The sequence below is a fragment of the Neoarius graeffei genome, chromosome 17, assembly GCF_027579695.1.
Source record: "Neoarius graeffei isolate fNeoGra1 chromosome 17, fNeoGra1.pri, whole genome shotgun sequence".
Lineage (NCBI taxonomy): Eukaryota > Metazoa > Chordata > Actinopteri > Siluriformes > Ariidae > Neoarius > Neoarius graeffei.
The window spans coordinates 55,342,436-55,357,797 of NC_083585.1; the positions used below are offsets into that span (position 1 = coordinate 55,342,436).

Here is a 15,362-nt window from a genome sequence, read left to right on the forward strand (position 1 = left end):
CACGGGGAGAACATGCAAACTCCACACAGAAAGGCCCCTGTCGGCCATGAGGTTCGAACCCGGAACCAATCTTGCTGTGAGACGACAGTGCTAACCACTACACCACCGTGCCGCCCCAATCATATTCAGTTAGTGAGATTTTTAGGTAAACGGACCTTTTTTTTGTACCGCTGTGCTTGTTAAACTGCTTCCTTAATAATAATAATAATAATAATAACTAATGTAGCATCATTTACATACAATGATCAAAAGCGCTTTACAATATCAAAAATAAATCAGTTACAAACAAAATATCTAAACTATACAATAAATAAAAATATACTCAAATACAATAAAAGATAAAATAATACAGCCACTAATAATAGCATTCATGAATGAAATCAAAATGCAGCCCAAAACAAATGCGTCTTTAATTCGCATTTAAAAATAACACAGTGATTTGATTTCACGAAGACAAGGAGGAAGACTGTTCCATGCATTTGGTGCAGTATACCGGTAAGTAAAGGACCCTGTGTTTTACGCATGATCTCCTGAGGAGCTTCGAACAATAAGCTATTATTAGACCATAAACAGTATGAGCTCTTTTGCTTAATACTAATTAGATCATTAAGATATGATGAAGCCAGTCCATGGATAGCTTTAAAAGTAAGAACAAGAATCTTCAAAGAAATTCTGTGCATAACCAGCAACCAGTGGAAATCATAAAGTGCTGGAGTGATGTGAGAATACTGAGGTACGTAAGTCCATGATCAGTCTTGCAGCAGCTTCTTTACACAACATGATGTTTGGTGAAATATATTTATGTATTTTTAAAGTACTGTAGACATGTCAAAGTGTATTACTGGCAGAAAAACTCGATGTTGGGCAAAACACATTTTTTTCTTTTTTTTGGGGGGGGATACACTACAGCTAGCACCAGAGTTTTCCTCGACTTGTATGTTTGTTTCTGGGAACTCTTTAGTTCCAGTGAAGACATACACAGACATCTTATCTAACTGTGTGCTTTAAACTTAGTGGCAACAGTTTGGGGAAAATGTCTACAACCCTTTGGCCATATTGTTTTCTTCTTTTTGTTATTCAAAACTTGTTATTCAGGGGAAAAGAGCTGTAGTTATAAACTAATAATTCTGCCTTGAATTTAAGAAGAAACGCAGGCTGTGCACAAACATCTGAATTATAAGAAGAAAAAAATATATGGATGTGAGTGGAATGGTGGTGCAGTGGTTAGCACTGTCGCCTCACAGCAAGAAAGTTTTGAATTTGAGTCCCGCACTCAGCTGGGGCCTTTCTGTGTGCAGCTTGCATGTTCTCCTCGTGCCTGCATGGGTTTCCTCCCACAGTCCAAAAGTCATGCAGATAACATCAACTGCCTACTCTAAATTGCTCAAAGGTGTGAATGCGGGTGTGAATGGATGTTTGTGTCTGGGTCAGCCCTGTGATGGATTGGTGACCTGCCCAGAGTGAACCCCACATCTCGCCTGATGTCAGCTGGGATTGGCTCCATCTTACCTGCAACCCACAATGGATAAGTGGTACAGAAAATGAATGAATGAATGAAACATATGTGCATTTTATCAGTCAAGTTCAAATTAAAATGCTGGTGTATCCTGCAACATCACAAGCATAAAAAACTAAAAAGTTTGTAAAGAATCAACAGGGAAAAGCCAAATTTTGACAACTCTCAGGGCATGATTAATGGTATTATTCATAGATTAAAATACACAATTTTGGTCTTTCATAACAAACAAACAAACAAACAAACAAACAAACAAAAAAAGCAATTCATTTTTGCTGTAAGGGTGTGCAAACTTTTGCAATCAACTGTAAATATTTAATTATAACGGAAAAGAAAAAAGTTCATTTTCTTCAAAGGGTGTGCAAACTTTTACACTCAACCTGTAATTATTTATTTAATTATAATGTAAAAGCAAAAAAAGCCCTTCATTTTGTTCTAAGGGTGTGCAAACTTTCGCAGTCAACTGTAAATATGTATTTAATTACAATGGAAAAGCAAAAACAAACAAACAAACAACCCCCGCCCCTTCATTTTGTTCTAAGGGTGTGCAAACTTTTGTACTCAACTGTAAAAATGTATTTAATTACAATGGAAAAGCAAAAACAAACAAACAAACAACCCCCGCCCCTTCATTTTGTTCTAAGGGTGTGCAAACTTTTGCACTTAACTGGAAATATGTATTTAATTATAATGGAAAAGCAAAAAAAAATCCTTCATTTTGTTCTAAGGGCGTGCAAACTTTTGCACTCAAGTGTAAATATTTATTTAATCATAAATGGAAAAGCAAAACAAACAAACAAACCCCTTTCATTTTGTTCTAAGGTGTGCAAACTTTTGCACTCGACTGTAAATATTTAATTATAAGTGAAAAGAAAAAAAAATCATTTTGTTCTAAGGGTGTGCAAACTTTTGTACTCAACTGTAAATATGTATTTAATTATAATGGAAAAGCAAAAACAAACAAACAAACAAACAACAAAAAAACCCTTTCATTTTGTTCTAAGGTGTGCAAACTTTTGCACTCAACTGTAATTATTTATTTAATTATAATGTAAAAAAAAAAAAGCCCTTCATTTTGTTTGAAGGGTGTGCAAACTTTTGTACTCAACTGTAAAAATGTATTTAATTATAATGGAAAAGCCCAAAAATTAAAAACTTTCATTTTGTTCGGAGGGTGTACAAACTTTTGCACTCGACTGTAAATATTTATTAAATCATAATGGAAAAGCAAAAAAAAAAAATCCTTTCATTCTGTTTTAAAGGTGTGCAAACTGTTGCACTCAACTGTAAATATGTATTTAATAGTGCTGTCAAGCGATTAAAATATTTAATCGCGATTAATGTCGCGACTGTCGTAGTTAACTCGCGATTAATCGCAATTTAATCGCACATTTTTGTCACATGAAAAACCATTGTAATTCTCTTATCAGCATAAAAAAGTGAATGGGCTTGCTCACCGTTCGAACTACGGGGGGACTCGGGAGATCCGAGATCCCCTGAAACAGACATGAGATCCCTTGAAAACATGATTTGGGAAATGTTGGGGGGTCTCTAAAATATTGGCAAAATGATGTTTATTGACATAGCAATCGTGTGTAACGGGAAGCATTTGCATATCCGAAGTGAGCGCGCGATGGAGAGCCGCGCTCTGAGACAAGCGCAAGCACCCCCCCAAGGGAATAAAGGGACCCCCCGAAAATATCGGCATAGCATAACATTGCAGAGCATAACACGTCTTGTCACAGCCACTGCAAAGTGGGGCTGGAGCCGCCGATGGGAAAACGAAACCTAAGCCGAGCACCGTGGCTCTTCGGGGGAGGGCAGAGGACTCTGGCTGTGCGGGGCGTGGCATCATGTCACAGAGCGTTAATCTCGCGATAAAAAAATTATCGCCGTTAAAATTGAGTCAAGTTAACGCGTTAATAACGCGACATTTTTGACAGCACTAGTATTTAATTATAATGGCAAAGCAAAAAAAAAGAAAAAAAGAAACCTTTCATTTTGTTCTAAGGGTGTGCAAACTTTTGCACTTAACTGCAAATATTTATTTCATCATAATAAAAAACCAAAAAAAATCAAGTTTTACTTTGTGCATTTTGGAACTTTATTCAAAATCTGTGCAAGTAAACACCAAAATGAATACATTTAAAAATGATATCACAATAATATTCAATATGCTGCAGTTCAAACATGTATTTTTTTGTTGTTGTTGTTTAAAACCAAGTTAAATCCTCAAAGCGTGAGAGTAAATCCATAACTGCACCGTTGCTGTACATGACGTGATTGTTTTACCAGTTTGGTTTTCCTCTTGTAAAAAATAAAATAGAATAAAAACCAAAATAAATATTAGTTTTTATATGCACATCTCTTTCAAAAGTTCAGATATTTTACTCAGCAGTGTATTTCTGAGAATAAACAGACAATACATTTTTTTTTAATCAGGCTTCATGACAAAATAGTTATGCTTAAGACTTGAATTCCTCCATGAGCAGTAATACGTAGGAACCTTCTCATGCATCTGCATGCAACAGGCAGCTGTGGACTGTTGAATATCTGACATAACACAACATCGTTGCAGAACGGATTATTGTCATTTTACCGAGAGACACATGCAAAAAGTAGGATCAAAAAACAAACTTAAAAAAAAAAAAACCAACCCTTCTCTAATTATGTACATATTCACACAGCCGTGACAGCTGTGTGGACTCTTTAGGAAATTCCAAAACTAAAAGGTTTCTCTTTTTCAGTCATATAAAATAGCCATCTTTCATAAAGATAAAGATTACGGTATGTACATAAATATAGTTTATAACAAGACTTTAAGATTGAGGGACAAAAATAACGTGTTATATTCCCATTCTTCAAAGGTAAGACCATTATCATAGACATTATCATATGCAGGGAATGACAATCGTAGCACAGTACTCCCGTAAAACACGACCGTTAAAACAACACACATTCCGCACAGAACTAGAACACTCTCTGCATCTCCGGCAAGCTCGATTCGGCTTGTTTTAATGCACCTTTTTTGCATAATGCTAGACATTTATGGCACATGCTGATGCTGATACCTATTCATATAATCAGATTACATCTTCATCTTTAGCTGAGCAACATATCAAATAATTTATCAAGTTTTTTTTTTGTACCATTTTCTTCTTCATCATCATCATACAGGGTATTGCAGAAATCTCTATTCTTGGCTTGGTGCAATGAAATGCTAAGTTATTTGTACTTCACAAATTAGTAAAAAATAAAAGCAAAAATAATAAAATGAATAAATAAAAAGCCACCAATACCAAATGATACAAATCACATATCATGCACATACGATATTGTGTTTTTATACTGATGAACCGATGAAAAGTATGAGCGAGATAAATAACTGTATACTTTTGTGCAGCACATCCCAAAGAAAATTAAAATTTGCTTCGGGAAGTTGCCGGAAAAATCAATGACATAACCTGCAGCACTATGAAAACTATCAAAATTCAACAATGGAGGAAGTCTGATTCGGAAATGTAGATATATTATCAGGCGCATGTCAGGAACATGTTATATTTTAACAATCAAACAAGTTTTAAAAATCAAAAAGGTTCAAATAAGAATATGAAGTATTTTTTGTTAGGTTTTTGACATTGAAAACCATTCAGATAAGAAATGGCAAGAAACGAAGCACTGATTTTACAGAATAGAGAGTAGACAACAGTTTTCATATCAACAAACAAAATGGCAATACAGAGAAGCAAGAAGAATGAAGAACAAGACATTTTCATTCCAAAGCAGTCTTCTTCATGACTTCTTGAGCGACCCGTTGATCCGTGGTGAGTCAGAGCTATGAGTCCCATTGTGATGTGGGTTTTGTTGCAAGTGTACTTTGAGGTCAAAGGCCTCAGAGTCATCTTTCTCTTTAGTCTGCACTCTGCAAGGTCCTGACTTTGCTTCAAGCTCCATTCTGTCCCTAACCAAATGTGCATTGCTCCTCTGGAGCATATAATACAAAATAGGGTTAGCTTTAGTCAATCGTGGAGAATCCAGGTGACAGTCTTGCGTTTTATCACCATTCACAAAACCAGTTGATGCCTTCAAGTCTCTCTGTGACTCGATGTCATGTCTTTTTGGCCTGGACGAATCCTGCTGAACATCAGAAAAGAACTCTTCTCTGCTTATTCCTGCTCTTGCTGAAGGTGCCTTGCCCTGGTTCAAGGTCTGGCCAAAGCTTTGAAGTTGACCGTTGTTACATGGTTCTTTGATCGTACTCCCATTTTGGACCGGACGTTCCAGCGAACTGAACGTACCCCTTGACTGAGACAGTTCCTTCAAACAGTTGTCTGAAAGAAGTAGCTGCTTCAGGACATTGAATCCCCCATTTTGGTTACGTGGTGACTCACACGGTGGAAACTTAGCTGGAGGACTGTCTGCCTGTGGAGGGCTGGATGGATTGCTGGAGTCTTGAGACTCTTGAATTCCAGAGGTGGAGCAATCGCTATCATCCTTTTGGCTTTCAGATCTATTATACGTTCTCTGCTGGGTCGGTTTAACATGGTCCTCTGGTGGTTCAACCGAAAATTTCCTTTTCTTAGGTATGGTTGGTCCCTGGTGATGTTCCACTGGCTCCTCTTTAATGCATCCCTGATTTGAGTGCTCTAAAAAGTTTGGCTTTAGGTTTCTGGGCTTCTGATGCAGGAGATGACAAAGGAGACCATCTCTAGGGACAGCCACTGGGGAAAGTGGTTCTTCCTTTATACTTCCCTGATTGAGAGTGTGGGGACTCTGTCTGTGTGACTCTGCTAATTTCTTCTGCCATTGAATGGCTACTTTTTCATCATTACACTTTTCATCTTCTCCAGGCTCAATTTTGACTGCAAGATCTGTTGAGGGTCTGTTCAACGCATTGTGAGATTTTGAATGATTCGCTTGCTTTCCAGAGTCTCCTTTTCGCTTAGTGCCAACTCGTTCTTTTTGAGATTTATTCCCCAAAAGAAGCTGTAGGACTGTACGCCTCTCAAGGAGATTTTCAATCTCGGAATTATGTTGTGGAGCTTCTGCCACAAGAGAGTTTACTGATTTCACATGAGGGGGGTTGTTTTTCTGAACTGGTACAGCAAGCTTTTCTAACAAAGTTGAAGACTTTGAAGTTCTAAACTCTTCAGTTTGTCTTTTGACTGGAGGCATAAGAGCCTTCGGTGTGGGGGAACTGGCAGCATTTTGTTTTCCACACTGAGCTAAATTTTGTAACAGTTTACTAGCACTAAATGCTCCTTCTTTGACACTTGAAAGTGGTTTATTCTTACACAGATCCAAGGGTACTGACTGTGTATGAGGAGAGTTATGCACATTGTAAGGCGATGCACGGATGTTACAGTCTCTGCCTTGGGAAAATGTTGGCAGTAATTTAGGACTTCTGGCATTCATTCTACAATTAGGGCTAGGCTCTCTTGTATCCTTACACTGACCTGGATAAAAAAGAGTGTGATTACTTGTTGATGCACTACTGACCTTAGGTAGGAGCTTAGGCTGTAAATCTGGATTATCAGGGGCTTTGTTTGTCTTCTCGATGTGTTTTTGATCGAGAAGCAATTCCAAAAGGGTAACCTTGTGGTGGGGTTTAATCTCTGAACAAGTGTGTAACTCTTTGGGTTCTGTAAGCAATTTTGAAGTTGGACTCTCTGATGTCCACCTGCTTTTCAGACACTCTGTGACCTTGTCTAGTGCAGGTGAAGATGAAGAAGAGAGTGGTGTTGAGATATTCGCTTTGTTCTTCAAAGAGAGGTCGATAGGAGAGCAACTGGAGCGAATACTCTCACCATCACTGCTATCTTTTGGTATGCTGTTGGAATTTGAGTGTTCACTGTCTGAGAACATAGGAGACCCTCGATTCAAAAAGATGTTCGCATCATCCTTCAGGTGATCCTGAGAAATAAGTCTCTGTGGTGTGTTGTGGCTGTTGAGAAGTTGAAGGAGCAGACTGCTGCAGGTCTGTGATGGCCTGCCATGCCTTTCAAAAGGTCTGCGCTCCCTGAAGGGATGTGTTTTCCGCACTGAACCTACTGACCTATTCTGTCCTGTATTTAGGCTTTGATTTTGTCTGCTCGAGCTTGTTGGCATTTGCGACGGTATCCCATTTTTGGACTGTAAGGAGCCATGTCCATCATGGTTTGTCTGAGATATTGTAGGCTGTTTCTTTTCTTGAGTTTGCTGTGTGGCAATGGCTGCAAGCCTTTCGCTGGCAGATCGCCCAGCCAGTTGAGCTTTAAGTGCATGTTCTCTGGAATACTGCTGCAGGTGAGCCTCACTCGAAAGAAGAAGGGCCAGCTGACTGCAGGCCACACTGGGTTTTGGTGAAGGAGCCGGACTGGACCTGATATTTACGAGACTGGCAACAGCTTTTAGACGCTCAGTGCAATGAAGGGATTCTGGTGAGGAGGACTGAGCACTGCGCTGTAGTGCTCCTGGAGACTTTGATAACCTTTCCTGGCTGGGTTGTCGGTGGTGGTGGTATATCTGACTGCTGGTATTGTCCTGCATTGTACTGTTTCCAGCCAAACGTAGGCCAGATCCGTCAGATCCATGGCCATGCTCTGTTGTCTTGTCCTCTTTAATGGGGTTACTGCCCGAACTGGATGCCTTCTGTGGTGTCAAGTTTTGTACAATCTGCTGTGACAGGGCCACATTTTGGAGCCTTGTGCTGAAATTTTGAAGCAGACTTGCCAGCAATGTGCTCTCTCCTTTACATTGCAGTGAACCATTCAGGCCACCACAGTGTTCCTGCTTTCTCCCATTGAGCTCAGGAGAAGGCACAGACATTTGTCGCACTTGGCTCTCATTTTCAGTCCAGACTTCAGAGCGAAGCAGCCGAGCTTTCTTCACATGATGTGTTGACCCTCCTTGGGGAGTTGTTTTGTCCTGTTCCTGCTGAACGCTATGCTTGGGCAATGTAAGCCCTGGTGTCTCCTTATTTCTCTGCTCCTCGTTGCCTTTTTCAGCCTCACTTTGCTGTGTTGCTGTGGCACTTTGCGCTCCTGCTACCCGATGCATGAGTAAGCCTTCCAGATATGTTAGAACAGCAGAATCCTGGTGTGTCTCAGGGCCAGTCTCTTCCCCATGAGTCATGTTCAATATTATGGTCCCTTCTTTGGCTGGCCACCACAACAGAGAAGAAAAATGTTCGGACAGTTTCCAGCAAGAGATCCAATGGCTTTTCGCTTCACAATATAGCTTTTCAATCCACACTGGTTTGGGGGATGAAATACAATTTTACAGGGTATTTCCCTGTCATAAAAGACGTTGCGGAAATATCCTCCTTTATTTTTCTATGGCAGAAATAGGACCACGGTCATGGTGTTATGATTCTTGGGAGTTTCCATTTTAGTAGATGTGTAACAAGTTTGCTTCTTGGGTACTGATTCAGGCAACTGGCCAGAACATGATGTCCTGAGCACAGGCAAATTTGGAGATGGTCCTGTATGATAAAAGGGGGGGGGAGAGAAAAATTGAATGACAAACTGGATCTGTAGGATTCTGCTCACAATACTACATTTAACAGTTATTCTACAAAATCGAGTCGTACATGAGCTGATAGCCGATGAGGTGCATAGCACGGAGTTGGCTATGAGTCATGTACAATAAGATTGAGTGGAATAACTGTTTTATTTTATTCACATTCACTGGATTTTGAGAAACAGAGCATTTTTATTTTAATTTTTTTGCAAATTTGATAAAAAAAACTTTATCCAAAACGTCCAACAAAATCATTTCCGCTTAGAATATAAACAAACCAGAGAAATGACAGGAACAATTTGTGAAAAATGCAATAATAATAATTCTTGAAAAAAAGATACATCCTTATCATCAAATATTTTTATTCCGTATTTTGTTTTTTTGTATTTTGGGGGCTTTTGTTTTTGAGTAGAGTTTTTATTTCATACTCGGTTGATTCAGCAACACGCTCTGCCATTTTGTTTTTCTCTACTCATGGTATATGAGCTGATATCCTAGTGGTAGAGTAGCCAATCAGAGTGTGCGATTGCTCATATCCAGTGAATGCAGATAGAATATATACAACCCCAATTCCAAAAATGTTGGGACGCTGTGCAAACTGTAAATAAAAACAGAATGCGATAATTTGCAAATCATGAAAACCCTATGGTTCATTAAAAATAGTACAAAGACAACATATCAAGTGTTGAAACTGAGAAATTTTATTGTTTTTTGAAAAATATATGCTTATTTTGAATTTGATGTCAGCAACACATTTCAGAAAAGTCGGGACAGGGGCATGTTTACCACTGTGTTGCATCACCTCTACTTTTAACAACACTCTGTAAATGTTTGGGAACTGAGGAGACCAATTGCTGTAGATCTGAAAGAGAAATGTTGTCCCGTTCTTTTCTGATATACAATTTCAGCTGCTCAACAGTTCGGGGTCTCCTTTGTTGCATTTTGCACTTCATAATGCGCCAAATTTTTTAACCGGGAGACAGGTCTGGACTGCAGCAGGCCAGTTTAGCACCCGGACTCTTTTACTACGGAGCCATGCAGTCGTAATATGTGCAGAAAGCGGTTTGTTGTTATCTTGCTGAAAGAAGGAAGGCCTTCCTTGAAAAAGATTTGGTCTGGATGGCAGCATATTGCTCTGAAACGTGTTTATATCATTCAGCATTAATGATGCCTTCCCAGATGTACAAGCTACCCATGCCATGTGCACTAACGCACCCTCATACCATCACAGATGCTGCTTTTGAGATGTGCACTGATAACAAGCCGGATGGTCCCTCTCCTCTTTAGTCTGGAGGACGTGGTGTCCGTGATTTCTAAAAAGAATTTCTACTTTTGATTCGTCAGACCTCGGGACAGTTTTCCACTTCGCCTCAGTCCATCATAAAAGAGCTCGGGCCCAGAGAAGGGGGTGGTGTTTCTGGATATTGTTTATATCTGGTTTTAACTTGCATTGGTGGATGCAGTAATGAAGTGTTTTCACAGACGATGGTTTTCTGAAGTGTTCCTGAGCCCATACAGAGATTTCTCCAGATTCTCTGAATCTTTTAATGATATTATGGACCATAGATGATGTGATCCACAAATTCTTTGTGGTTTTATATTCAGGAACGTTATTCTTAAATTGTTGCGCTGTTTGCCCATGCAGTCTTTCACAGAACAATGAACCCCGCCCCATCTTTACTTCTGAGAGACTCCGCCTCTCTGGGATGCTCTTTTTATACCCAATCATCTTACTGACCTGTTGCCAATTAGCCAAATTATTATTATTATTTTTTTTTACCATTATGCAACTTTTTCAGTCTTTTGTTGCCCCGTCCCAACTTTTTTGAAACTTGTTGCTGACATCACATTCAAAATGAGCATTTATTTTTTCAAAAAACAATAAAATTTCTCAGTTTCAACATTTGATATGTTGTCTTTGTACTATTTTCAAAGAAATATACTGTAAAGTTTCCATGATTTGTAGATTATCTCATTCTGTTTTTATTCATGCTTTATACAGCGTCCCAACTTTTTTGGAATTGGGGTTGTACAGTATATACACAAATTGTACGGTATATAATAAAATAAAGAATGTACAAACATTGATTTGTGGAAATGTAAAATAAATTCTCAGTAAAAGTGTTTTTTTTTCTTTTTCTCATCAGCTTGGCTAGCAACAGTTTGTTGATGCACAAGGACAACTGGAGAAGGATATTAAGCATGAAGTCAGCCTGGAGTCAGTTCACACACACACACACACAAAAAAAAAAATATGATCAAGGACTAGTGAGTTCATGCTCTCAGAGGCATTTGGTCAGTTTTGTCTTTTTGCACATGAAACAAAAACAAGAATTTGTGTGAGGATTGAAGGTCATGACAGAACTCTTGCCAGAATAATCACACAGCTGCCAGGTCAGAAGTCAGCTCGTATTTCGATTTGACATCCTACAATTCCTGTTTCCTTTGGCCTTTCTTAAACATGGTGGTAGGTAGATTGGTGACTCCAAACTTCCTTCTAATGTGACAGTTATTTCAATGCAAATTTTGAAAAAAAAAAAAAAAAAAACAAGCCACGATATTATCGATACTAAATGAGATCCAAGTCAAAGAACACAGCTCAGCAATCAGTGAAATGTCAGAGTTAACCACAGCTAACACTAATTGGCATCTTTGCTGGCTTTGCTTTCCAGAGACCATAGAGGGGAAGGAGATCTCATGACCTTGTCAAGCTACTGCTCCATGAAGCAATGGTGGTGAGTGTCACAAGCCACTAACAGCCTTGAAAATGAACCAAACTGCCTCTGATCTGGATCAGAAGAACGTCTACACAAAGTGCGACTTCCAGTGATTTATATTTTAAATTATACAATTGCTTTTGCTGATCCGTTATATAACTATAAAACATCAGGGGTTCATCGTGTACCAACTTTGTCGCAAAGCACTCGCAAAGAGTCCTAGCTGCAAAAAGTACATCATGGATTTGGGCAATAAATCTTGTAAATTGATTAAAACTGCAGAATGAGAATGGGGAGGAGACGGAGGACAACAACCTTCCCTTGTTTTTGCCAACTGGTTTCTTTTCTTTTTATGAAGTATGTTCGCACAAGTGTAGACATGACAAAGACAGGATTAAGAGCAGGTTCTTTTCAGTGCTCATGTTTCATGTTTGGGGTGTGAATACACTACCGTTCAAAAGTTTGGGGTCACCCAGACAATTTTGTGTTTTCCATGAAAAGTCACACTTTTAGGGCGGCACGGTGGTGTAGTGGTTAGCGCTGTCGCCTCACAGCAAGAAGGTCCTGGGTTCGAGCCCCGGGGCCGGCGAGGGCCTTTCTGTGCGGAGTTTGCATGTTCTCCTCGTGTCCGCGTGGGTTTCCTCTGGGTGCTCCGGTTTCCCCCACAGTCCAAAGACATGCAGGTTAGGTTAACTGGTGACTCTAAATTGAGCGTAGGTGTGAATGTGAGTGTGAATGGTTGTCTGTGTCTATGTGTCAGCCCTGTGATGACCTGGCGACTTGTCCAGGGTGTACCCCGCCTTTCGCCCGTAGTCAGCTGGGATAGGCTCCAGCTTGCCTGCGACCCTGTAGAAGGATAAAGCGGCTAGAGATAATGAGATGAAGTCACACTTTTATTTACCACCATAAGTTGTAAAATGAATAGAAAATATAGTCAAGACATTTTTCTGGCCATTTAATCGACCACACAAATGTGATGCTCCAGAAACTCAATCTGCTCAAAGGAAGGTCAGTTTTATAGCTTCTCTAAAGAGCTCAACTGTTTTCAGCTGTGCTAACATGATTGTACAAGGGTTTTCTAATCATCCATTAGCCTTCTGAGGCAATGAGCAAACACATTGTACCATTAGAACACTGGAGTGAGAGTTGCTGGAAATGGGCCTCTATACACCTATGGAGATATTGCACCAAAAACCAGACATTTGCAGCTAGAATAGTCATTTACCACATTAGCAATGTATAGCGTGGATTTCTGATTAGTTTAAAGTGCTCTTCATTGAAAAGAACAGTGCTTTTCTTTCAAAAATAAGGACATTTCAAAGTGACCCCAAACTTTTGAACGGTAGTGTATATTTTCCTGCTCCATTAAAGTGCCATTCCACCATTGGATGTATTCTTTGGCATAAAATACAATATATTTTATGACAACATGACTAGACAGAGAAATCTTTTAGCTTCAAAATGATATATCAAACATAATTTTTTGACAACGACAAGTATATTAATTTTGCGACCAAAGTCACCTACCCTTTTAATTTCCGCGCGGTAGTGAAACGTGATGTCATCTGCAGGTTCCCCTTCTTGTGTACCACGTGTCGGTCTATTTTTAGACCAGGAAACCCCCAAAGTGAGAGAGTCATTTCTCCTCGTATATGGGGGCCAAAAAAATTGCGAAAAATTTTGAGTTAATCTTTCAGTTAGCTAGATTTATTGGTATTAGCTAGATTTATTGGTATTATTTTTATCGCGTTCTATCCGCCATTGCTGCTAATATGTGCCACGTCACACGTCACGTGGTACACAAGAAGGGGAACCTGCCGATGACATCACGCGCGGAAATTAAAAGGGTAGGTGACTTTGGTCGCAAAATTAATATACTTGTCGTTGTCAAAAAATTATGTTTGATATATCATTTTGAAGCTAAAAGATTTCTCTATCTAGTGATACCATTTATATATGTTGTCAAAATATATTGTATTTTATGCCAAAGAATACATCCAATGGTGGAATGGCACTTTAAGGTAGAAAACAGGGCTGTGTAGGAACCCTTAGACAGACAGGTGCTCAAAATTAAAAAAAAAAAAGGCACAATGATCACAATTTTAAAGCAGGACAGTACTACAGTATAACCTGCTGAACTGTCGCTACTGATATTCGAATAAAAAAACTATAGAAAATATCTTTAGGCAAACAAAAATAATAACTACAATAACAGTAGGGTTGGTCAAATGTTCTGTAGGAAAGGCCTGGATTGGTCAAGCGTGTCTGCTGGAGCATGTCAGCACTGCTCTGTGAGTGGGCAGGACAAGAATTAAACTTTAAGATATCACTGAAGTTGTACATGAATATAATTCTGCAACCTGACAGACAGCAGCTGGACCTTTTATTTAGAGTTAATTTATAAATAATTTAAATTTCTATCACTTATAAATATATATTGTATACATAATATATTCCCTGTATAGAAATTTAGACATTTAACAGTTATTCCATGAAATCGAGTCGTACATAAGCTGATAGCCAACAAAACGCGTAGCACCGAGTCGGCTATAATCCATTTACGACGAGGTTGAGTGGAATAACTGTTTTATTCTATCCACATTCACTGGATTTTGAGAAACGGAGCATTTTTATTGTTATTTTTTGCAAATTCGATAAATAAAAACTTGATGCAAAACATCTGAGAAAGTCATTTCCGCTTAGAATGTAAACAAACCGGTGAAACGACAAGAACAATTTGTGAAAAATGCGACAGTAATAATAATAATTCTTGAAAAAAAAGATTTGTTCTTACCATCAAATACTTTTATTCCATATTTTGTCACTTTTTAAAAAAAATATTTTTTTGGCGGGTTTCTTCTTCTTCAGGGTTTTTTTTGGCGGTTGGGAAACCAATTTATTAAAGGTGCATCACTGCCACCAACTGGGCTGGAGTGTGGAACAGGAGCTGGTGGGTAGGTGGGTGGGGGGGGTAATTATATTCTTTTAGCTATTTCTGCTTCTTTTAAATACTTGATCATTTTTGTGGTTTTGTTTTCAAGTTTTTATTTCATTCTCGGTTGGTTCAGCAACACGAGAATGAATTTGTTTTTCTCTACTCACGGTATATGAGCTGATAGCCTAGTTGTAGAGTAGCCAATCAGAGCGTGCGATTACTTATATCCAGTGACTGTGGATAAAATAAATATAACGCAGTATTATGACTTATGTATGGGGAGGCCATGGCCTAAGGGTTAGAGAAGTAGCTTTGGGACCAAAGGGTCACTGGTTCGATTCCCTGGGCCAGCAGGAATGGCTGAAGTGCCCTTGAGCAAGGCACCTAACCCCAAACTGCTCCCCAGGCTGCTCTGGGTATGTTGTATATCGCTTTGGATAAGAGCATCTGATAAATGATTGTAATGTGTATATGTTTCTAAATGGAGGAAGTGGGTTAATGTTGGTTCCTGAACAAATGCTGCAGTTTTCTTCGCAGTGATGTTTAATCCATTTAGAAATCAGGCATTTTAAAATCATTTTTAACACCAAAAGAGAATCCGTAGTCAAATCTGTACTCGGACACTGGAGTGAGTTCAGGAATATGACTGAGCAGTGCTTATTCTGTCTGAGAATCGTTAAAACCCTGGTTATTT

At 39.0% G+C, this 15,362-nt stretch overlaps 1 protein-coding gene across 2 annotated transcripts in view; it reads right to left on the reverse strand.

Moving 5' to 3' along the window:
- Nucleotides 1-3,677: 3,677 nt before the first annotated feature.
- Nucleotides 3,678-15,362, reverse strand: part of nrip1a (nuclear receptor interacting protein 1a) — a 111,069-nt gene continuing 99,384 nt past the window's right edge. For both annotated transcript variants that reach the window (XM_060898200.1, XM_060898199.1), the window contains exon 2: nucleotides 3,678-8,978. In XM_060898200.1, the coding sequence (XP_060754183.1) occupies nucleotides 5,309-8,629 (3,321 nt within the window). In that variant the 5' untranslated portion in view covers nucleotides 8,630-8,978 and the 3' untranslated portion in view covers nucleotides 3,678-5,308. The remainder of the gene's footprint in view (nucleotides 8,979-15,362) is intronic.